Source organism: Brassica napus, chromosome C5, assembly GCF_020379485.1.
Source record: "Brassica napus cultivar Da-Ae chromosome C5, Da-Ae, whole genome shotgun sequence".
NCBI lineage: Eukaryota > Viridiplantae > Streptophyta > Magnoliopsida > Brassicales > Brassicaceae > Brassica > Brassica napus.
In genome coordinates, this window is record NC_063448.1 from 24,027,753 (window position 1) to 24,050,645 (window position 22,893).

The 22,893-nt window shown below is 35.0% G+C and overlaps 1 protein-coding gene and 1 long non-coding RNA gene across 4 annotated transcripts; both read left to right on the forward strand.

The window, feature by feature from the left end:
* The first annotated feature begins 8,585 nt into the window (after window positions 1-8,585).
* On the forward strand, window positions 8,586-13,620 carry LOC106408379 (probable methyltransferase PMT20). 3 transcript variants are annotated; one of them, XM_048756854.1, is made up of 7 exons: window positions 8,586-8,839; window positions 9,442-9,749; window positions 9,829-10,173; window positions 10,258-10,468; window positions 12,003-12,681; window positions 12,764-12,841; window positions 13,223-13,620. In XM_048756854.1, the coding sequence occupies exons 2-7, from the start codon at window positions 9,480-9,482 to the stop codon at window positions 13,440-13,442; spliced, it is 1,803 nt and encodes a 600-aa protein (XP_048612811.1). In that variant the 5' UTR covers window positions 8,586-8,839; window positions 9,442-9,479; the 3' UTR covers window positions 13,443-13,620. The 3 variants fall into 3 exon arrangements, with proteins under 3 accessions (XP_048612811.1, XP_048612812.1, XP_048612813.1); XM_048756855.1 differs by having other exon boundaries at window positions 8,612-8,839; window positions 9,473-9,749; XM_048756856.1 differs by lacking the exon at window positions 8,586-8,839 and adding an exon at window positions 9,370-9,378 and having other exon boundaries at window positions 9,473-9,749.
* Window positions 13,621-19,012: 5,392 nt separating this feature from the next.
* On the forward strand, window positions 19,013-20,565 carry LOC106417618. Its single transcript, XR_001283363.3, has 2 exons — window positions 19,013-20,199; window positions 20,286-20,565. It is a non-coding gene; the product is annotated as an uncharacterized LOC106417618 (long non-coding RNA).
* Window positions 20,566-22,893: the final 2,328 nt, after the last annotated feature.

Genomic DNA, 22,893 nt, shown 5'->3' on the forward strand with positions numbered 1-22,893 from the left:
TCTACCTTTAGTTTTTTTTTAATAAAGCTTGATTGCTTTGATTTTATTGCTCTAGAGAGAATTATGGCTGTGTAGAGTACTCACAGCCAACACCAATCACCCCCAATATTTTTTGAGACTGCAACTTTTAATTATGGGCAAAATATTAGAGTTCAGAGAACAGAACCAAACCCGATTTAAGAAGTTGTATTAAATTCGAGCCAAAACTGATAAGATATTCAAATGAGTCCCAAATTTTGGTATATGAAAAACTACATCTAAATCTGACTCAATATACCCAAATCATACTAAATATCCTAAAAATATCTAAAATACTCAAAATTGTCTAAAATACCTGAAAATAGCTAAAAATAAATACTCACAAATATTCATAAATATTCAAACACCAGAAATACTCTAAATACCTACGGACTCTCCATCCAAATATCTAAACCGAACTATATTTTCATGTTAATTTTAGATATTTAACATACAATATTCAAATTATATTGTCTATTGTATATTATTTTTATTTTTGATTTGAAGGTATATTAGAAATTTTGAATTAGTAATTTAAATGGATATCCGAATCTGTAAAGATTTGAACTAAATCCCAACCAAAAATTATAAATATCCGACTAGGGTTAAATTTCTAATCTCTAAAATTTGAAATTCCGATAGATCCGAACCGAACCAGGACGGGTGCCTGAATACCCACCTCTTACCACCTCTATCAACATCATTTGTCTCTTACTCAATGTAATTCGGCAATTTACAGTTTCTAGAAAAGATTAGAAAATAGATGGTGAAGGAAAAAAAAGTAAAAGAAAAACTGCATTTAATTGGTCACACACCTCAAGTTGTGGAGGCTCCAAGCAGGTAAAGCATCAATGATGAAGAAATGGGCTACTTTTATAAAGTTTCACGTATGTGGTAAACCTAATTATTATTGTCATTGATATATTAATTAGAATCCCAAGTACTATCAGAAGGGGTAGGAAAAGTAGTCATCTTTGAGATTTTGTTACCAATCTATTTATATAAAGTAGTGTTTTCTCCCTCCTTAGAGTGCCACGTCATTAAGTAGAGGGAGGAAACGCTGACACGTGTCCATAGTTTAAAAAAAGAAAACCTCGCCGACGGCTTGCTACTTCTTTTTCCGATCTCCTATTAGCTGCCTACGAAACCAGAAAGCCAAGCGTTTCGATTTCTTCATATACCTTACAATTCAGTTCTTCCTACCGCTTCATCTTTAATGTATAAGTGGGAAATTTCAGCCAACGCCGAGATCTGATTTACGCTTTATTCCTGCCACAGATCCTAACGCACGGACGGCAACGAAAAGTACCAAGTATTCGCTCAAATCCAAGGATACATTTTCTTCAGTGTTCTTCATGTTTGCATCATAGAGATTGACTTCTGATTTTTCCTTCTTGATTTGAATCTCATGGTAAGACTCTTTATTTTCTTCATGATTCTTTAGTTTCTGGAGATCTTTACAATTACAAGACTGTTGATCCAATCTAAGTTTTTTGTTCATTCTTCTGTTGCTAATAATTCAAAACTTTCTAAACAGTTGATCGTGTTATTAGCCACTACGATCGGAGCGACTGGCAAACAACATGTAGTCTTTCGGCTCAAGCCAACTAAGATGTCCCTGACGACATGAGGTTCGGAAATTCAGATTAAAGTTTTTTCTCTGAGTTTCTAATTCTTTTTTGTATATAACTAATAATTCTTTGAATAAATTTTTCTTTTTAATTTCTTTTAGTTAAGTACTTCTTGGGTTTGTTTCAGTTTTGAAACTTGAGTCTTTACTTCTTTAATAAAAAATAGGAGAGAGTGATGAAAAGATCTTCATTTGGTCACAAGATGAGACAGAGTTTCTATGATATCACTAACTCTCAAACTCAAAAGATGAGCTTAATCTTCAAGAAACCGGTTTAGCACCGAGTGGCCGGCTGATGAAGGTTGACATCTCATTCTGGGTTTGTAAGTCTCTAACTTGCAATCTCATTGTCTTAAATAAATTGATTGGATTTGATTTTGGTTTTATTTGAGATCAGGAGATGTAAAAGTATTGTCTTTAATCAATAAAAAAGTAAAACAATTGAGCTAAGCAGATACCAGTTGTACATGGAGCAATACACAGTTTGCACACATGTCTTGGTTTAATTCAGGGTCCGATGCACCAAAGAAAACCATTCATTTTTCTACATGAGATAAATTTTGCTAGAAACAAGGTGCAACCAGAACTTACTGCTCTATGCTCATATGTTTTGTCAGTTCTTCACTTCTTTGTTTAAGAATGGATATGTTTCAGGTGAAAGCTTTGCACCACGAGGTTACTTGCAAAAATGCTTTGCTTAAGGCTAAATGTTCTGAACAAGAGGTTTGGTTTCTTGCCTGTTATTTCTAAATTATCTTCTGAACTTATATATTAACCAACAAGTTGTATACTCTTATAAATCATCTTTAGGTATTGCATTTACTTTCAACTTACGTCTGTATTTCAAACTAAGGTTGGATGTGTTTCTGATATTATTCACACTTTTCGGATCAGTAAGGTGAGAACGCACCTCCATAAAATGCACTAACAGCTGAGAATGTGCTTATGTTTTTGGAACCGTTTGTACCAAATAGAAGGTTAATCATTACAAACAAATGTAGATATCTGTTCACGATCTTGCTTGAGAATTGCTATAACTATTGTTACTTATTTCATTAATTTATGATTATCTTCCTTTGTTTCCTTGATGGTTTTATCTTCCAGTCATAGGAGCATCAACTGCACACAATGTTGAGGCAGGAAAAGAGAAACCTGAAAAAATGTCTTCGATCTAATTGTTACATAGAGCTGAGTAACGTTTTATATTGTTTTGATGTTGGTAGGGATTTGGGCTGGAATGTGTACAATACGCTATTTTTGATGGTCCAACATATGAGTGGGCTGTCATTAGCCGCCAGCCTAACCTTATTGGCAAGTAAGGTTTTGTTCAAGCTCAAGATGCATACACATGGTCATAGCTGTTGTGTGTTTGATGAGAGTTTTAACTTCTTTATAGGTGAAAAGGACACTGTGGCAGTTCACACCTGTTCGTTGGGACAAAGACGAGTGGCATCCACTGCAAGCCGCTTGGCATGTTATTCAAGTACTCACTCTTTGCATCATCTTCTTGACAGTAGCGTTGAACACATTATTTCTCAAGTTTAGCATGTGGATCCCTTCAACAAACCCATTGATTCTCTATAGCCTGATCTTGTGGTTGCTCATAGCTAGAGCTGAAGCCCTGGAATCTGATTATGTCTTTGATGAATCTTCAGGGTACGTTTATATATTCTTCTCTCTTTCTCTCTTGATCTGTCGGCCACACTAAATGCTTTTGATTTCCAGGTACTACTACAGCAGCAGGCTTAGTAGATGGCAAAGACTATGAGAAATAGAGTAACCTCACTTAGGTATAAGACTGGTCACAAATTGGCAGGTCTTCTTCGAAAGTGGTTTGAGCACACATTGTAACTAATAGGTCTTTGATTTATTGTCATAGTCATGACATTGTAAATATTATTCTTTTTGATAGATTAATAAATATGAAATTTCATCAAAAAAAAAACCCACCTGCAGATGCTTCTCCAATATCACAAAATCAAAGATCGATAAAGAAACCTAGGAAAATAGTTTCCCACATCAGTTATATCTCATACGTTCCAGGTTAAAGAAAAAACAAATAAGAAAATAAGATCAGAAAAACCTTATTCCCCACTATTTTATAAATCCTCACAAAAAAAACTCGGATACAATGGTAATAGAAAACTATATCTCATTCTCTTCTGATCGAATCTGATATATAAAACCTAAAACACTATAAGAACTTACAATTCAGGATTAAAATGACAAAAATACTAAGAATTCGAACATTATTAGTTAAATAATTGAAATTTGGTGTAGAAAATATAATCATATTCATACCTAACTTAACATAAACGAAAATTTACACGAAATTAATCTTTTGTAAAAACCGATCCATTAAATATTTTGTAAAAACCGATTTATAAGGAATATTTTAGAAGTTTCTTTATAATTTTTTGGTCAATCATTAATTAGAAATTTATAAAATAATGACTGTCTAAATTTTTTTTATAAAATTAATCTAAAACAAAAAATGACTTGTGAAACATGGAAAATGTAGTATTTGGTTATTTACTAAGCCAAGTAACCAACTTACAGAAAATAGATAGATAACTAGAAAAATAATTGTACTATCGTGTGTATATTTATTATAATAAAGTTGAGTTGTCTCTCTTTTCCTTGCGCCACGTCATCATATAGCATGGGGCTTAGAAGATGTTCTAAGCAACTTTTATTTTTCTCATAAATGCATCCTACCGCTGATAACCCATACCTGCTCATATTTTATTAGAGAATCAAATTTTATATAAAACAAAATGAATCAAGTAAATAACAGAAAACTAACGATGCTAATTGATGGTAAGTGTTGATATGTCAAAACGTAGGATTCTATGTTTTGTTGCAATCTTATAAGTGATTTTATTCCCATTTATTTGGTTGTAAATATTTTCCTAGCCTATATAAATAAAATTTAAAAAACTAAAATTATTAAAAATGAAAATTTCTTTACAACAATCTTTGACTAATAAAAATATACATAAATGTGCATAAGAAATACATAGTTTATGCTATAAATAGGATTAAAATATCTGCAAACCATGTAAAAGTTTTAGTACTTCGATAATGGAAATCCAAATAGTATGTATTTCAGGGTTTTTTTAAAAGTGTGTTAGTTGTTTGAGGAAAATTTATAGAACAAAAAATATTTAACTTAGTTCGAATGCAACTTCGGATCTCTTCAAAGAAACTAATTTATACCAATCGATCCTCCAAATCTTGACAGAAAAAACATCTTGGTAGCTGATCTCGAATGGAACATAGAAACCATTTTGAATCTGTTCCCACATAATCTGAAATCTTATGCTTAAGAGTAAGACCAAGCAAAAAATGGTCCATATATGCTCATATTTGTTCCTAACAAACAATAGAGCTTATTTTACCATAACCGAGTATCACCCAACAATAAACTTAAGAAATGAGACCGACGAATCCCAGGAATAACATTTCCAATTTGATGGCTAATGTTTGGATTGCCAATTTCTCGCCAAAGTTGAGATTTTTTTTTGGAAAATTATTCGAGTCTTACGGCTGGCGAGAACTTCAAAAAGAGTCATATACATTAATTGTTAGATACAAATTACTCAACTGCAAATGACATAACAACTCAATCATGGTGATGCCATATAAGAAAAAGTTCAATACAAAAAATTACTTAAAAACAACCTAACCAACAACTTAAATTAATAAAATAGTATATCTTAATACCAAATGCGACATCTCTATATTGAAAAAGAAGTTTTATGGAACTAATATGATCTTTATAATGCCACAAAAAAATTTTAATCTATAATCTAGAAAATCGATGCAGTGATTGTTATTACTATAAACAAATAGAGAACTTATTGGAGTTGGTTTTACGGTGACTAACGAGTGTCTACACTCATCGACAACTACTCAATTCACACTTTCCAGTTTTAATGTTTTCTTATTTTGATTAGCTTTGGTTTACTACCTTCTTCGCATTATATATAACATTCTACTTTTAATGAAATGCAACTTCAAATAATCATCACTTCTATTCCAATAGAATGTCGAAAGACTATGATTTCAACATAAAAATAATTACTCTTATAATATACACAAAAATTACCCACAACCCAATGCTTCTGAATCCAAAATATTACAAACCACAAATAACACATCAAGTTTGAGATCAATTTTTTGTAAAAAACAACAACATGAACACCATTTGAAGCTCTTAGAGCATATCAATGCCATATTTCTTTAATATAAAAAATTATTATTTTTTGGACAACAAAAACAACTATTGCAAACAAGCAAAATATATCTTATCACTTATAATCCTTTTTCACCTAATTTTTTAAAAAGACAAAAATCATTTTCATAACCATTTCTTGCAAATGCAAATCTAAAACACAAACCACGAGATCATACAAAAAGTAATAACTTAGATCACAAATAATGTATATCCCTAGTTTATTAAACACTATAGAAAGATAACTTTTAAACGCGTTCTATGGAAAGATAATTAATGCTGGGTAACACATAAATACGATATCGTCTTTGCTATTTAACGACGCTAGAATTTTGATAACTACTTATTCTCAGTTTAGAACATCTTCAATATTCTTCATCACTGGAGTATATCAAACAAGTTTATTAAATAAAAATAATAATATTTTAATTATTTAATTAAATTTCAACATTTAAAATAATTAAAATCCTTTATTATTGTTAATTGTAGTTTAAATATCTCAAAAGAAATAAACCAAGAGCTCTTGGCCTAGTGGTATTGGAACTCCGGCTGGAGTGCCCGTCCTGGGTTCGAGTCGCCTTGGCCACCTTCCCGCCTATAACCGTGCGTGCCCGGATGGAAGGCCTCGTGGGGATTAGTCTGGGCTTACCGACTGGGAACCCCACGGTCATCAAAACAAAAAAAAAGAAATAATTTAAAACTACTATTTTTTGTTTTATCACCCATATGCCATTAATTATCTGGCTATATACAGAAGTTCTAAAGTTCCAAATCGTTAATATTTTACAGTGGCCAATTGCTACAACAAGATTCAAAGAGAGGGAGTTGTTTATCAATATTGTCCCACGTCAGTTTAGTATTGAAAGATTTGGCGGTTGAACGTAGCTGCACTGTATCAGCTCCAAGTTCATAGATACATTACTCATTTATGACTAGAAGCTTTCAAAATTGACAGATACCCTCCCAAAGGTATGGAAACGTGTATGTTTCCGTCTGCTTAAACTTGTTGATTTGTTTTGGATTGTAGTATCTCAAGTTCAAGCTTTCACATTTAGTATCTCAAACTTGTTCTTCTGTTTGAATTTTGGTAATGGATTTTAAAGATGACTAAAATTTTAATACAGTTGTTTACAATTTTTTTTTTCAGTAGAGTCTGATTATTCACCTTTTTTTTTTGCGAACTTGATTATTCACCTTCTTGTAAACGTCTTTGTAGTCCACAAATCCATTATTATAAAGATATGAAATATTGCAGTGTACTTTTTAAACTTCTAAATACATCATATGTTATTGGAAAAAAAAAAAAAGACTTTACTCTCTCTCTCGCGAATCTTGCGGACGCCGACAGCATAAACCTTAGCTCCGACGTCGACCCGTCGTTGGCGTCGGAGGCATACCTCTTCCTCTCTTAATCTCGTTTTCTCTTTGCTTCCTCTCTCTGTTCAATCTAAGCCGATATGTTTGAATCTCTGTGTTGTCGTTGACCTCCGGAGACTACTTTTAGTCGACGGAAACGGTCCCGGCTTCTTATGGAGAAACGACGAGGCCCAAGGAAGAACGTCAGAGGTGGAAGTCGGCTTTTAGGACCGACGGTCCCGTCAGATCCAGTTTTCTCCTTTTCGAGATCTACGGTTCTACCGTCGCGTCGACGACGCGTGACGCGACCAGACGACTCCTCAAGACCGGATCTACTCTCCCCTATGGCGGTGAGACGGTGGAGGAGTGGCTCAACGGGTGGTGAACATAGGCTTGGCTCTTCGGTTCTCGGAGAGACGACGTGCTGCAAGGTGCTTCGACAACGGAGTAGTCAACCGGAGAAGAGCTCTTGCGGGTGTAGTGCGGCGGAGATCGACTTCCCAACGCCGGCGACGGTCTCGAGGTCGAGCCGGTGGTCTGACTCTGCACCTCTGCTAGCTACGATTTGGTAGGGCGCATTCCGGTTGCAGTCACCAAGGTCCGCTTTCAGTCCGGACTTCCTTGTTCGGTTTCAGGCTTAGAAGCAGGATAGTGATAGCCGGAAGGTATGAGGTTCGAACGGGATGCACCTGTGGTGTTGACACTATTGGGACACGGACTGAATGCAAATCATTAGGGCTCAATAGTTGGATTCTAAAGGATAGCCGGTTAGCGTCATGGGTTTCTTGTGCTATTACTATGTTCGTCTTTGTGGTCTAATCTCAGGGTTTAAGAGCCGGTTTATCTCGAGTTGTGAGATGAATTCGGTTCGTTGTGGTGAAAGTTACAGCGATGATTTGATCAGGTAGTTTAGGATCCAACTCAGTGATTCTAGGCGATACTAGATTGCGTCGTTTGTACATCGGGTTGAAAACTTGTGTGGTTGTAATCCGTGTTCACAATTTGGATAATGAAAGTTGATGTTGAGCCAAAAAAAAATAAAATACATCATATATATTTTCGGTTTACAATATTTTCAGTTTTTCTTTCTTTTTTTTTGAGAAAATTTGAAGTTTTTTTTTTTTTTTTTTTTGGAGTTTTTTTTCTTTTTGCAATTTTAGTAGAAGAAAGCAGAAGCGGAAACAGAGATTGAACAATTTGTCTAGATTATAAAAAAAAGGAAATGTCTTTTACCTCTGCAGCAAAAGAAAAGAAACAAAAATACCAAATAAAAAATAGCAAAAAACACCGAAAAATCTAATGAGAGAGTAAAGCGAAATGAACCAACGAGGAAGAAGACATTTATAAAAAGCTTTCTCTACCCTTCGGTTTAGCCTCACTTCTTGTCTGAAAAATACAGACTTGAGAGTGATTTAGAGAGATCTGTGAAGAGAGAGAGAGAGAGAGAGAGAGAGAGAGAGAGATCTTCCCTTCATCTCAGGACACCTCTCTTCTTCTTCTTATCCCAATCTCTACTTCAAAATCTTCTCTCTCCAGATATTTTTTTCTTCTCAGAAGTTTCAACTCTTATTCTCCTCTCGAAGAAAACACTCTAGAAAGTAAGTGAATTTGAATTCATCGTTCGTTCTTTATTCAACTAATTGTTATACATAGTTCTATTCATATTCCTCTGTTTTTTTTGTGTGCGTCAGATCCGTTTCTTTATCGATCTTGATATTTTATTTTGATTGGTTAATGGGCACGACTAAATCCTTAAAAGATCTCATCTTTCGATGAACTTTGTTCTCAAATCAGACCCCTTTTGCCCCAAATTGAAAAATTTGCTGCAAAAGTTTCGATCTTTGTGTAAATGATGAATCCAGAGATGTAGAAGTTATTTTTAGCGTGAAAACAAAGGAGTAGTTGCGACTGATGTCTCCCAGTTTCAACTTTATTGACCCAAGTGGGATGCTTTAGGGGTTGTTGTTGCCTTTAGTTTTTTGGGGACCCATTGAATCATGTCTTTAAGAAAAAATGTTAAAAATGCGACAGAAGTTTCACTGTGTTGGAAAGTGTTTATTTCAGATCTCACCAATCCCATTTTTTCTAAATCTAAATCTCGTTCATACTATTGATCAAAGGTTCATGTCAAAGTCATGTTTGTATCTTTCATACTGAAACTGTGACGACAATAACAACTTCGGTTTCACTGAATCTACAGGTGAGGCTTGGTTTACATCTTTTGTTGTAAGTAGAACTATGAAGAACGGGAAGCAACCCGAAAAGGGATCTTCTAGGATCTTGTCACTCACAGTCCTGTTCATCGCATTATGCGGTTTCTCATTCTATCTCGGTGGGATGTTTTGCTCTGAGAGAGACAAGATCGAAGCCAAGGATGTCACAAGTACCACTACAAAGGTTGTAGCTTCCCCTAAGGAGCCAACAGTTTCACCTCTTCAGATCAAATCCGTTTCTTTCCCGGAATGCGGGTCAGAGCTCCAAGATTACACCCCCTGCACCGATCCAAAGGTTTTACTCTCACTTTGTTACTTTTGCTTCTAGTTGCATAAACTTGAACCATTGTTGTGTGTTGTTTGCTTGTTCTCAGAGATGGAAGAGGTACGGTGTCCATCGCCTAAGTTTCTTGGAGCGTCACTGTCCTCCGGTTCACGAAAAGAGCGAGTGCTTGATCCCACCGCCGGATGGTTACAAACCACCTATAAGCTGGCCTAAGAGCAGAGACCAGTGTTGGTACAAGAACGTGCCTTATGATTGGATCAACAAACAAAAATCAAACCAGCATTGGCTTAAGAAAGAAGGTGACAAGTTCCATTTCCCTGGTGGTGGTACCATGTTTCCTCGTGGTGTTAGTCACTACGTTGATCAGATGCAAGATCTTATTCCCGAAATGAAAGACGGTACAGTCAGGACCGCCATTGATACTGGCTGTGGGGTTAGTCTCTTACTCTCTCTCTCTCTTGCCAACTTCTCTAACCGGTTCCGGTTTATAAAGTTTTTAAGTTGGTTTGTTTTGTAGGTAGCGAGCTGGGGAGGTGATCTTTTGGACCGTGGGATACTAACGATCTCTCTTGCTCCTAGAGATAACCATGAAGCTCAGGTTCAGTTCGCTCTTGAACGTGGGATCCCTGCTATTCTAGGGATCATCTCAACCCAACGTCTCCCTTTCCCTTCAAATTCATTTGATATGGCTCATTGCTCTAGATGTCTCATTCCCTGGACTGAGTTTGGTAAGCATCTTCTTGATGGTTTACATTATAATGTGATTGCATTTACCGAACCAAGTCTTGAACCATATCTAAGTGGGGTGTTCAATCTGGATTTTGGTTCGGTTTAAGATAATTTTTCTGATTTTTCGGTTTATAAAATATTCATATCCAAGATAAAACCAAATCTATTCTGGATGGTTAGATTTGGATAGGGGTGTCAATTCTAGTTGTTTTTTCGGTTTCATTTTTTTGTTCATATTTTATTAGAGAATCAAATTTTATATAAAACAAAATGAATCAAGTAAATAACAGAAAACTACCAAGATGTTTTTTCGGTTTCATTTTTTTGTTTTATAATATAAAGTGAGTTTAAACTTTTTTTCTTTATCAAAAATGTTTTATTTGTTCGTATGTTTTAAAAACATATTATAAATAAACCAAATTTAATAAGATTTAAATATTCAAATATAATAAGAGATCAAAATTTATGATAAACATGGTCAAACGTTTCATACTTTGTATTTGAAAAAAATGTGTTGTACATAAAAGAAAAAGAAGAAGGTACATTTGCAAAATTTAAAATATGACACTTGTAATGATTAAGCAATAAAATGCATTAACAACTTTTATATTTAATTTATTAACGTTTGGATAAAAAAATATTAAAATAATATATCAATAGTTTTGATTGCAAAAACGATAATATTTAAGCCAAAGTATAAAATTTTGGGTTTTCGGGCCGGCCCTGGCCCAAACGGACTTAGGCCTGAAATACCCAAAGCTCAAATGGGCTTAGCCCGAAGGCCCATTTTTTAGGCTTACAAAACTAAGCCCAAACCTAGTAATTTTTAGGGCTGGGCGGGTTCGGGCGGCGGGCTTTGACCCTAATTGACATGTTTAGATTTTGGTACAAGTTTAGTAAAACATACTCTTAGGGGGGTGTATTGAATATGAAATTTGAAGTGATTTGATTTTAGTGAGTTTTTAGATAATTTTAAGAAAACATTAGAATTTAGTGTGATTTTTGTTAAATAACTATAGGATCTCATCTAAAACCATGGGATTTGGATTTTTATTTTTATGAATCCCTCTCAAACACCCTAAAAACATTTAAAGCATTCTAAAATCTCCAACTTAAATTTTGTTCAATAACAGTGGATTTCAGAGTGCGTTAAAATGATAAGTTCAATAACACTAGATTTGAAAGTATTTTTTAAGATCCTCATTTGAATAACACTGGATTTGTCATTTTAATACAAATCTTCTGAAACTCTTAGTTGAATACACCCCCCCCTTAATTCTCGAAGAAATTTTGGTTTTGAATCGGTTTTCCTGCTTTGCTTTCGGTTTTTTCGGATATAAAAAATGAATCCATTTAAACGGTAGTAACATATGGTTCTTCTCAGATCAGTTATTTCTGTTTGGTTTGGATCGGTTCGGTTAATCCGGGTTGAGCACTCTTATCAACTGATTCTGATTTCTTGTAATTCGGTTTATTATTTCATTCAATTTCAAACATTTTGGCACTAAGAAGAATGATTGTATGATGTTGCAGGTGGAATCTATTTGCTTGAGGTTCACCGTATAGTCCGACCTGGGGGTTTCTGGGTACTTTCAGGTCCGCCAGTGAACTACAAGAGAAGGTGGCGTGGGTGGAACACAACAATGGAAGATCAGAAATCAGACTACGACAAGCTTCAGTCACTTCTAACCTCAATGTGTTTCAAAAAGTACGCACAAAAAGACGACATAGCAGTGTGGCAGAAACTCTCAGACAAATCTTGCTACGACAAGATCGCAAAGAACATGGAAGCTTACCCTCCCAAATGCGACGACAGCATAGAGCCAGACTCCGCTTGGTACACTCCCCTCCGTCCCTGCGTGCTTGCACCCACACTTAAAGTCAAGAAGTCGGGTCTAGGGTCGATCCCGAAGTGGCCAGAGAGGTTGAACGTGGCTCCGGAGAGAATCTCTGACGTTCACGGAGGGAGCGCCAGTGGGTTGAAACACGACGATGGTAAGTGGAAGAACAGAGTGAAGCATTACAAGAAAGTGTTGCCAGCTCTTGGGACGGACAAGATTAGGAATGTTCTGGATATGAACACCGTTTATGGAGGTTTCGCTGCTGCTCTTGTTCAGGATCCTGTTTGGGTCATGAACGTTGTCTCGTCTTACAGCGCGAATACGCTTCCTGTTGTGTTTGATCGTGGTCTCATTGGGACGTACCATGACTGGTATGGAGAATCTTTATTCACGTAAAAAGTCGGTTTTGATTATGTGTATTTGAGTGATATTAACGTGCAAGTGATATTGCAGGTGCGAAGCTTTCTCGACGTATCCAAGAACATATGATCTTCTTCACCTCGACAGCCTTTTTACCCTTGAGAGCCAGAGGTACGGTTTCGATTTCGGTTCGTTACGGTTTAGGTTTGGTATGGTTTTGGTTTCATTTCTCAATTGGATACAGTAGTTTTGTTTTCCAATCCAATTTCGGTTTTCTGTTTTTTTTTTTGGTTTGGCAAATTCAGTTTAGGTTTTTTCGGGTATGTCAAATAAAAATACCAATTCAACGAATTTAACTTTAAGAATAGTTTCGGTTTTCAGATCGATTTAATGGTTTGCTCGGATCAAAATGGTTTGGTTTATCCGAAATTAAACACCGTGAAAATATTCAATTTACCGGTTAAAATTGACTTTGAGATTTGTTTTTTTTTTTGTAGAGGTTCTTGTGGTATTAACGTGTTTGTCTGTAAACCTGGTGGTAATGTGAAACAGGTGTGAGATGAAGTACGTGTTGCTGGAGATGGACCGGATCTTGAGACCGGGTGGGTATGTAATAATGAGAGAATCGAGTTATTTCATGGACGCACTCACGACGTTGGGGAAAGGGATGAGGTGGAGTTGCCGGAGAGAGGAGACTGAGTATGCAGTGGAAAGCGAGAAGATTCTGGTTTGCCAGAAAAAGCTTTGGTTTTCGTCTAACCAAACCTCTTGATGAGAACACTATACCAAAGTTAAACCGGAGATATATGGGATTATATCATAGATGTACTCTTTTGAGGTTTACAGAGACCAAGAAAGAGATCGGGGTCATGTTTAATTTTTCGAGTATGAATTCATATATTATTTTTTAATCATAGTTTAATATATATATATCAATTATATTAATTATAGTTCGAAATTTCTGTTTATGACATTTTAAAAGCTAAAGGTATATTTTGAGAACAGAAATATATGGCGGGAAAATGAGGAAGAGGGCAAGGACCCAAAACTCAAAATCTCGATTTCTGAAAAATGATGTTTGGAAAACGTAAAATTCTGATTGGAGTCGGAATCAGAACTCCGAGGGTTCGCATATCTCCTCCGCAGCCGGCTATATAGCTTCCCCAGCGACCGATCCGTCTTCTACTTCCGGATTGTGTTGCTTGAAGCCCAAAGCACCTAGCATCCTCCGGGTACTGATCTTCGTCTTCTCCTTCCGGATCTGTGAACCCTCGATTCAATCCCAACCCGCTGGGGTTATACTCTTCTGTGTAGGTCGTCCCTCTATTAACTCCGCCAAGTTTCTCTTACATCTGACAATGGATTGAAACCGGAATACAAAGATGTGTTCAACTCAGCTCGGTTGAAGCTGATTTGTCCGTAACAAAGAGTAGAAAAAGCTTCGGTTCTAAGTTAACTCAGCTCGGGTTGAATTTGGTTTACTTATTATGGTGATGGTTCTTTTCAAGATGGGGAGTTGCAAGCGATTAAGATGGTCCTTGCCTTGGTGAAAGTTTAACGAATACTGCCCACATCAAACTCTACAACAATCCTTTCTTTAAATACTTAACATTTTAAACCTCTCTAAATGGAGTCTTCTTTTGGGAATGTGGGCGACCTGAGAAAGCAACAGAAACATTGCTGATACTTAAACCATGCACAAAACTAAAGGTGTGTGTTGTGTTCCTCTTACTTTTTCATAAGATCGTTTTGGTTTTGTTTAAGAATGTTCAGCTAGAGAACTTTATTACGGAAATTGTTAGTGCAAAGATGACACCACAATTAAGCAATGCAGAAGAGATAATTCAAAAGACAAAATAGATACAAGCAACTTTATTAGAAATCACCTTTACAAGACTTGCTTATCAATTTTACACAGCCTGTTAACACCCTAACAGCTGCTACTGAAAGATTCCTAATCTACCCAAACTTGTTTTTCTATCGTCAGTACTTCAGCAACTGCTTCAGCACGACCCAAGTACACCCCTAAGGGATTTTCACCCTTCCTCTATAATAATAGCCAGTGTCCTATGGAATACACACGACTCCATAGCTCTTTTATAGTGATCTCCACGTTACTGAAATCCTAGCTTCCAAGGAACATGGATATGGACAACTTCCATATCAATAAGTACACTTTCATTTTCTTGAAATGCACTTATTCCTCAACGCATAAACTTGCTGCCCAAGTTTATCTCTTGTCTTTTCTCCACGGTATAAACTTGATCCTCAAGTTTATCCCACGCCAGCTCAGCATCTTGCGTCCACATGGTCTCTACCACTCCGCATGCCTCCTGGTTCACTCTCTGACACACACTGCCTCAGCAACTACTTCAACGACTACATCAAGACATAAACCCTCAGTTTATCCTTCTCCATCTCAGCATATCTTGCATCCACATGGAACCCACCAGTCTGCATGCCTTATGTAGTAACAACTAATGCATCCAGCATCAGTGACTTCGTCGCCTAGTTAGTCACGGAAGACTATTGACATCTACAAGCTCCACTTGCATCTTCAGAAATTGGAAAATACATTCAGCTGTCTTGTTTAATCTCAGCTTCTCTTTGTTCTCCTGAAAGAATTCTGAATGTAGAATTTCTATCAATGTTTCACATTTCTTTATCTCTGTTTATTGAAATATAATCAAATCTCACCATATTTTTATTTATATAAATTAGTCATATTTACATAAGTTAGTTATTACACAAAAAATCACGAACTTTCATTAAGAGTTGTGTCTTTACAACTAAAAGTTGTGTTTTTTTCAACACAGTGGTTCACCTTCTATAAATAGAGATCGAGTATGTCTCCTAAAAACATCATCAAGTGTAATACAATTCGTTTTTCATGTTCAATAAAAATAAGTTTCAGTAAATACTATGTTTTTCCCTTCAAAAAACACAGCATGTCATTCTTTCTCTTTTGTAAGTAAAACCCTTGTCGTGCCTTGATTAAGAAGAAAAAATATTTTTCTAACATGATATCAGAGCTTTACGGTTGAGAGGACAAAGAGAGAAAGCACTTTTTTAACACATCAAATAATTCCAATCTTCAATGGAAAAGCATACAGTTTCTGGAAGATCAAAATGAAGACAATCCTAAAGACGATAAAGCTTTGAGATATTATAAAAAATAGAGTTACAGTGAGTTCGTCTTCTGAAAACACACCAGCATTACCAGAGAGAGAGAGATGATCAAGTTATGAAACATATGATGGCAATGCAAATACTCAAATAGCAATTTCCGATGTTATTTTTCCAAGGATTGCTCCCACAACAAGTTCAAAGGATGCGTGGAATGCGTGAAAGATGGAGTTTCAAAGGAGTTCTCAAGTGAAAATGATTAATCTTCAATCTCTTAGAAAAGAGTATGAGAATTTGAAGATGAGTGAAAGTGACAGCATCAATACTTTCAGTACGAAATTAATTGATATGGGAAATCAACTTCGAATTCATGGAAAAGAGAAATCAGACACTACAAGAAATATGAGTATTGGTAGCAGTTCGCAGTAGCACGAATTCTCCAACTGCTACCAAAAGTCCCAAAATCAGATCACAAATCTTTCGTAGCACTAAATTCGCGCTAAGATAAAATTTCATTAAGCGGGAAGGTAAAAATCACTACTATAGCTGAAAATTTATTTTTGAGCCAACACTTAACCAATTTTTGGGGTTTTCCTTTACTTCTTATGAACAAAAAAAAAACAATTCTCTTTTCATTATCTCTTCGATTAATAAATAAAATAAAAAATCTTATCTCTCGTCGTCGTCTTTGTCCTTCTCGAGTCTCATCTATGCGTATCCCCTTTGCTCGATCTCGAGCTCCGACCACCACTCTGTGGTCTACACTCACCCGCAATCGAACACGGTGGCACCTGAGTCCATGACCAAACCACACCACGATAACATCTCCGTCTTGTTTCGTTCTCGTCGTCACCGGAATCATGCCTCACACCGTCAGAATCAAAGTGGAGAAGAGCAACAATGGTGTTTCGGCAAAAGGTTTGACTTTTAAAAACTTTCGAAAATCGATTCATGGTTCTTGTTGTCTCTGTGCGTTTTCAATCATTATAGGAACACTTCACAATCGATTCTGGGTTAAGTCTCTGTGTTTTTATTTCTTCTTTTCCTTTGTCTCTTTGGGTAAATCTATGTTCTTTGTAACTAAATCTTATGTTGCGGAATGAGAGTCTATAATCATGGCGTTTATTAGTGTTCTTATGAGTGTCTCTGACTCTGATGTTGTAGGTGTCTTTCAAGATTAGGGTATGATCCAAAGCGGATCTGAGAGAAACAGAGGATGAGCTCGTTAAAGTGTTGGCAGGTTTATGCTTCACTTCCATTCTCTTGTGTGAAGTTTTTACTTTCAGTCATGTGTTCATAATGATGCTAAGGTTACAAAGAACTTGTTATTTTGGTTTTTGAAGTTTGCCAGTATCAGTAGAGCTGTGTTTAAAATGGCGCATGCGAGACGGTCCGAGCCTTGCGCCTTACGCCATGGCGCAAAAAGGCGCTCGCCATGAAGAACATATTTGTTATGTCTTGGTTTGTCGTGTACTGGAGAAGAAAAGTAAAACACACTTATGCAACGATTGCTTCACGTAGGAGACACTTAATTTAAATAAGATGCAAGAGTTGGAATTGTTATTCAACATGATTCCATATTTTCTTTCTGGATCAACTTCACGACGTGTAGCACTAGCCCCAGCCTCAGACATTAAAACTGTGATCAAAGGAAAAAAAAAAACAAAGTAAATTACACGTAAAGAGCTTGAGACAAAAACCAGACTGATCATAAGTTATGATCCATAACTATACTGTGACCACTGACCAAAGATGAGACAGAATGAAAACAAAAAAGAGAACAAAAAAAAAGAAAGTGCAGAGAGTAAAAGACTAACCGTGTGTTGTCAACTCCGACGAAAGCAACCGCAGTACGTTCTAATCTGTGACAAAGGAACACATGAATCTATAAGAAGAATAAGCACAAACAAGATTGAAAAGAGTAGAGACTAGAGAGTTCTAACCTTAAGCAAAAAAACCTTGAGATCTATGTTTATGTTGAGTTACTTAACTTGTGTTTTATAAAGTTAGGGCTTTCATTATTATGACGTTTAAGTTTCCCGAGGCTTAAGGTTTAGACGGCTAAGGTTTAATTATTAATTAAGGTTTCGTTTCATACCTGGTTTAGATACGGTTTACATATAGTCTTCATGGCGCGCCTTTTGCTCGCCTTGGATATGCTCGCCTTCTGGCCTAGGCGCCTCCATGGCGCGCGCCTTACGGAACCCACCCTCGCCTAGGAGGTACATGGCGATGGAGCCGTCGCCTGAGTTCGCCTCGCGCCATGGCGCAAAAGGCGAGCGCATTTTAAACACAGCAGTAGAGAAAACAAGCGTTACGGAGTCCCCCTACTGCTCCTCCTCGTATTCTTGCTGGCGCTTGCAGTGGAGCTGCTGTTGCCGTAGAAACTAGACCTGCTGATTGTTGATCAAGAAACTCTTGAAGGAGTAGTAGAGATAAAGAGTGGAGTAGCGGTTTGTGTTGCTGTTGCTGCCTGGTTTGGAACGGTTAGGCTCATAGACAACATTGAGATCAAGAGATGGACCAACTTATGAGCTATCTCATCAACTTATAAGCTGTCAGGTCATTGGTTTTATCCCCAAACATTTTTGGTCATGGTTCCTGCAACCAGATTACAACGTAAAGGTAGTTATTGTATGATCTTGGTACTAAATGGGTGTGATGCGGTTGGCTCGTCCACTTTATGATGTTGGAGATCCTTTTCCTATCTAGCACTGTCTCTCATGATGAAGTGCAGTAAGAAGACAGAGAGGTTTGCTGTGATTCAAAGGCTTTAACAGATTAGAGAAAAGTTCATGTTTGATTTTCTTGTTGACATGGTGAAAAAACAAGAGAATTTATATGGTTCATAATGATAATTAGAGTTTGTAATTATTTTGTCTGAGTGTAAAATTAAAGTCTGAGTGTTTTTTAATTTATATTTTAATTAGATAAAAAAAGTTTTGTATTTTAATTTATATGTTTGATTAAATCAAAGGATAAAAATTATAATTATAAGTTATAAGATTTTTAGTTATTGTTGGGTATATGATTAATTTGGAGTTTAAACCCTAACCCCTAAACATAAATTTTAAAATTTTAAAATTTTAATATTTTCATAATATCATTTTAAAAATATAATCTCAAATTTAAATTATAAACCTCAAACACTAAATCTTAAATCTACACCCTAAATCTAATACCCTAAACCCAAAACTTAAACCTTCCATCTAATATTTTCAAACTTATAATATAAATCTTAAACTTAAACTCAAATTAGATCATTTTAAAAATCTAATCTCAAATTTAAAATCTAAACCTCAAACACTAAATCTAAATCTATACTCTAAATCTAATACCCTAAACCTCAAACATAAATCCAACATACAAAGTCACTAATCTAATCTAATATTTCTATATTAATTCTTAAATTTCAAAGATCCTAATCTTATACTAACCATTACTTACAAAAGTTTATTTTAAAATTTCAAATCTTAACTTTTTATTTTATATATCTAAACTCTAAACCTTTCATACATCCCAAACATCAATAACAAAGTCATGGATCTAATCCCTAAATTACATATCTCATATTAAATTTTGAATACTACATACAAAGTCATGGATCTAATCTTTATAAATACTAGACTAAAACCTATACTTTATAAAAATTATATATTTCTTAATTCTTTTTCAAATATTTATCCTAAATTTTAACTTAACCACAATTCTATTTCAAAAACTTCAAACCATATATTTTAAACTTAAGCACAACTATATCAACTAATAGTCAACAATTATAATATTAATTAACAGATTTTCAAAATTAAACTTTAAAGTATTAATTTTAAAATATTAATATTTTATCATCAATTTTCAAAAATTATAAACCAAAAGTCACCAAAATAGTGAAAAATGGAACAACAAAAGATAAAATCAAGAGGAAAAAATCTATTTAGTAACTATTAAATAAAAAAGTAAGTTATAGACCAATCTACTATCATCACGCGGATCACCCTCTGAACCGTAAGATGCAATTAAATTAATGGATGAGATTGTTTTATTTACTTTTTTCTTTTTATTTTTTTTTCTCTTTCGTTCGTATCTTCACAGATCTCTTTCTCTCCATCCCATCGACAAATCCCTCTTCCATTTTTTTTCCTTAATCATCTCACAACACAAACCGCTCTCTGTCTTATTCTCCTAACCTCAATGTCTCACTCTCCTAATCTCTCTCCCACACACGACACATCTCACAACCAGAAGAAATAGGTTCCTAAGTTCTAGCTATTTTCATGTTTCTGGTCAAGATTATCATTTCAATTATGGTTTTTCACAGGAGGCGCTAAAGCAACGGTGGAGAAGCGGCAGACTCGTCTCTGGTCAAGATCTGCGTCGGCTTCACCTCCTCACCACCAACACAGGTCAACTCACTTCACCTTCCTCTTATCTGCTCTCTTCTTCTCGTCATCTTCTTATAAATTTATGATTGATTTTGCTTTGTTTACAGATTTATTAAGGAGCAGGGAAGGAGAAGCAGTGGTGTGACATAGCCAGCGTCTCCGGTCAAGCGTGGTGGTACAAGCCGGTGGTGGTCGTGCGGTGGAGATGCGAGAGCAATGTCGCGGTGTGGTGAGTGCGGCGGCGACTGAAGAAGTAAATTAGGTTTAGTTACGGTTAATTAGTAAACCAATTTGTAATTGTAAACCATTTTGTAAGTGTATACCAATTTGTAATGGTAAACCATGTAAACCAAAATTCAATTTATAAAAGTACCAAAATTTTTTTTTTTTTGGTCAATTAAACCGATTTAGTTATAAATTAATTTATAATTGAAGTTTTTTTAAAAGAAATAAAATGTAAATTCTGGATAATATATATATATATATATATATATATATATATATAATTCAATGGCACTAAAAATGTGTTATTATAAAATATGTTATGTTACTTAGTTAACGCCATATAAAACTTAATAATAGCAAAAACAAGATGCTATAGAACAAATTTAATATAGCAGAGTTTAAATGCTACAATATCTATATATATTATAGCTCATGCAAAAACGCTATAATAGAGGGGGGTCTACCGTAGCTGCGGCAGACCTAGCGTTTGTAAAAACGCTACGAAAACCTTTTGGTAGCGTTTTCGGTGTGCTACCAATACCGATATTTCTTGTAGTGAGATTATCAGATAGTGCAAAAGATTATTATTTCACTTCCAGAGAGGTTTGATAGTATTATGTTTGTACTCGAACAAACTAAAGATATAACTGTACTATCAATTACAATCAGTTACAAAGTTAATCGGTACATTGAAAGCAAACGAGAAGCGTGTAGAATTGTGAGAAGAACGATCAACGGAAGGAACATTCTACGGAGAAAAGTTTGTTTCAAAAGGAAAAAAAAAGTGAAGATAAACATCACATGCAGATCGATAAATGGTATGGTGTTTGCAAACAAAGGAATCACAATAAAAGTGAATGTTGGTTGAAGAAAATGAAGAGCCAAGGAGCCTCTTCACAAAAGATTGTAAATAATGAGAGAAAGTGTTTCGTGTGTAACAAACAGGGACATCTAGCAAAAAACTGCAAACTTAGAAAGACCGAGAGTGCGGATCTGAGTATTGAAGAAACAAAAGATGACTCAAAAGATGAAGGTCACATGTTGTTTAGTGTAGTTGAAGAAGAAACATCATCAACAGTTGATGATGAAGCATGGTTAGTTGACAGTGGATGTACTAACCACATGACCAAGGAAGTATCATACTTCATCACTCTTGATAAGAGTATAAAAATACCAATCAAAGTGGGGAATGGTCAACGAGTAATCACGACAGGGAAAGAGATTATCCAAGTGATGACAAGCCAAGGAGAGAAGATCATCAAAGAGGTGTTTTTAGTGCCAAACTTAGCAATGAATATGTTAAGTGTTTCGCAAATGGTATCAAATGGGTATGGAGTGTTGTTTAAAGCCAATCGATGTTTCATAGATGATCCTCAAGGAAGAAGGATGTTGAATATCAATATGAAGCACAAGATTTTTTTATTTAGATGGATTAAATCGGAGGTTAATGCATTACTTGCACATGAAGAAAAGAGATGGGATTGGGAAAAGAAAGAAGTAAAGATGGTTCTTTTTCCATCAAATGAAACCGAGTTTCAAGATAATCAAGCACATGAAGTTTGTCAAACAATAAGTCAAGAACCTCAAAGAATCGAGGAAGCCGTAAAGATAAAGAGTTCTGAGACAAGCTTGGAGTGTAGTTCAGATATGATTAAGAATGAGTGTTGAAATATAATAAAATCTCGTCATATTTATATTTATATTTACGTAAGTTAGCTATATTTACATAAATTAGTTATTACACAAAGAGGCATGAACTTTCATTAAGAGTTGTGTCTTTCATTAAGAGTTGTGTTTTCTCAACACACTGGTTACACTTTGGATTCGAAGTTGGGATAATGTAAGTGAGGAAACAGAAACTGCAGTTGATATTCAGTTTATCTATTTAGTAAATTTATTAACAAAATTATATGCTACTAAAACTAAAATATAAACAGAATCAATAATTAAACTGAATATCATTACAACATCACTTCTTATTATATACCAAGATACTTATATTATTTGCTAAATGTTTTTCATATCTATCCTATGAAATCCATTTTGAAAGTAAATGTAGAGAACGTTAATTTATCATATGTAAAAACAGAATATTTAAGTGTACAACAATTGTTCATAACTTCGAACATCACGATTATGGATATGATACAATGGGATTATGATACATTTGCGTATAATTTACATGATCAATCAATTTATTTTTTGGATATGATTAAGTAAGAAAACAAATATTTATTAATTTTTTAAATAAATTATCTAAAAAAAAAATTACACATGAGAAAAAGCCATGACTTCTATTTTAATAGATAAAATTTAACGGAAATTACATATTGATTTATGATTACATAATTTTGGTTACCTACTTTCTTACAACTATTAATGTTGGTTGACCACATTTTTAACACTTTTTTTTTTTGAATTGAATGTTAAATTTAATTCAAAACAAAAAACCTTGTTACATCAAGTGTTACTTTGTAGAAAATAACTCTC

What these genes read in the sequence shown, in the direction of transcription:
- LOC106408379 (XM_048756854.1), top strand. Translation starts at nt 9,480, where the DNA reads ATGAAGAACGGGAAGCAACCCGAAAAGGGATCTTCTAGGATCTTGTCA. An exon ending in CCCCCTGCACCGATCCAAAG is followed by an intron (nt 9,750 to 9,828) that starts GTTTTACTCTCA and finishes GCTTGTTCTCAG; the next exon opens with AGATGGAAGAGGTACGGTGT. An exon ending in TTTACCCTTGAGAGCCAGAG is followed by an intron (nt 12,842 to 13,222) that starts GTACGGTTTCGA and finishes AATGTGAAACAG; the next exon opens with GTGTGAGATGAAGTACGTGT.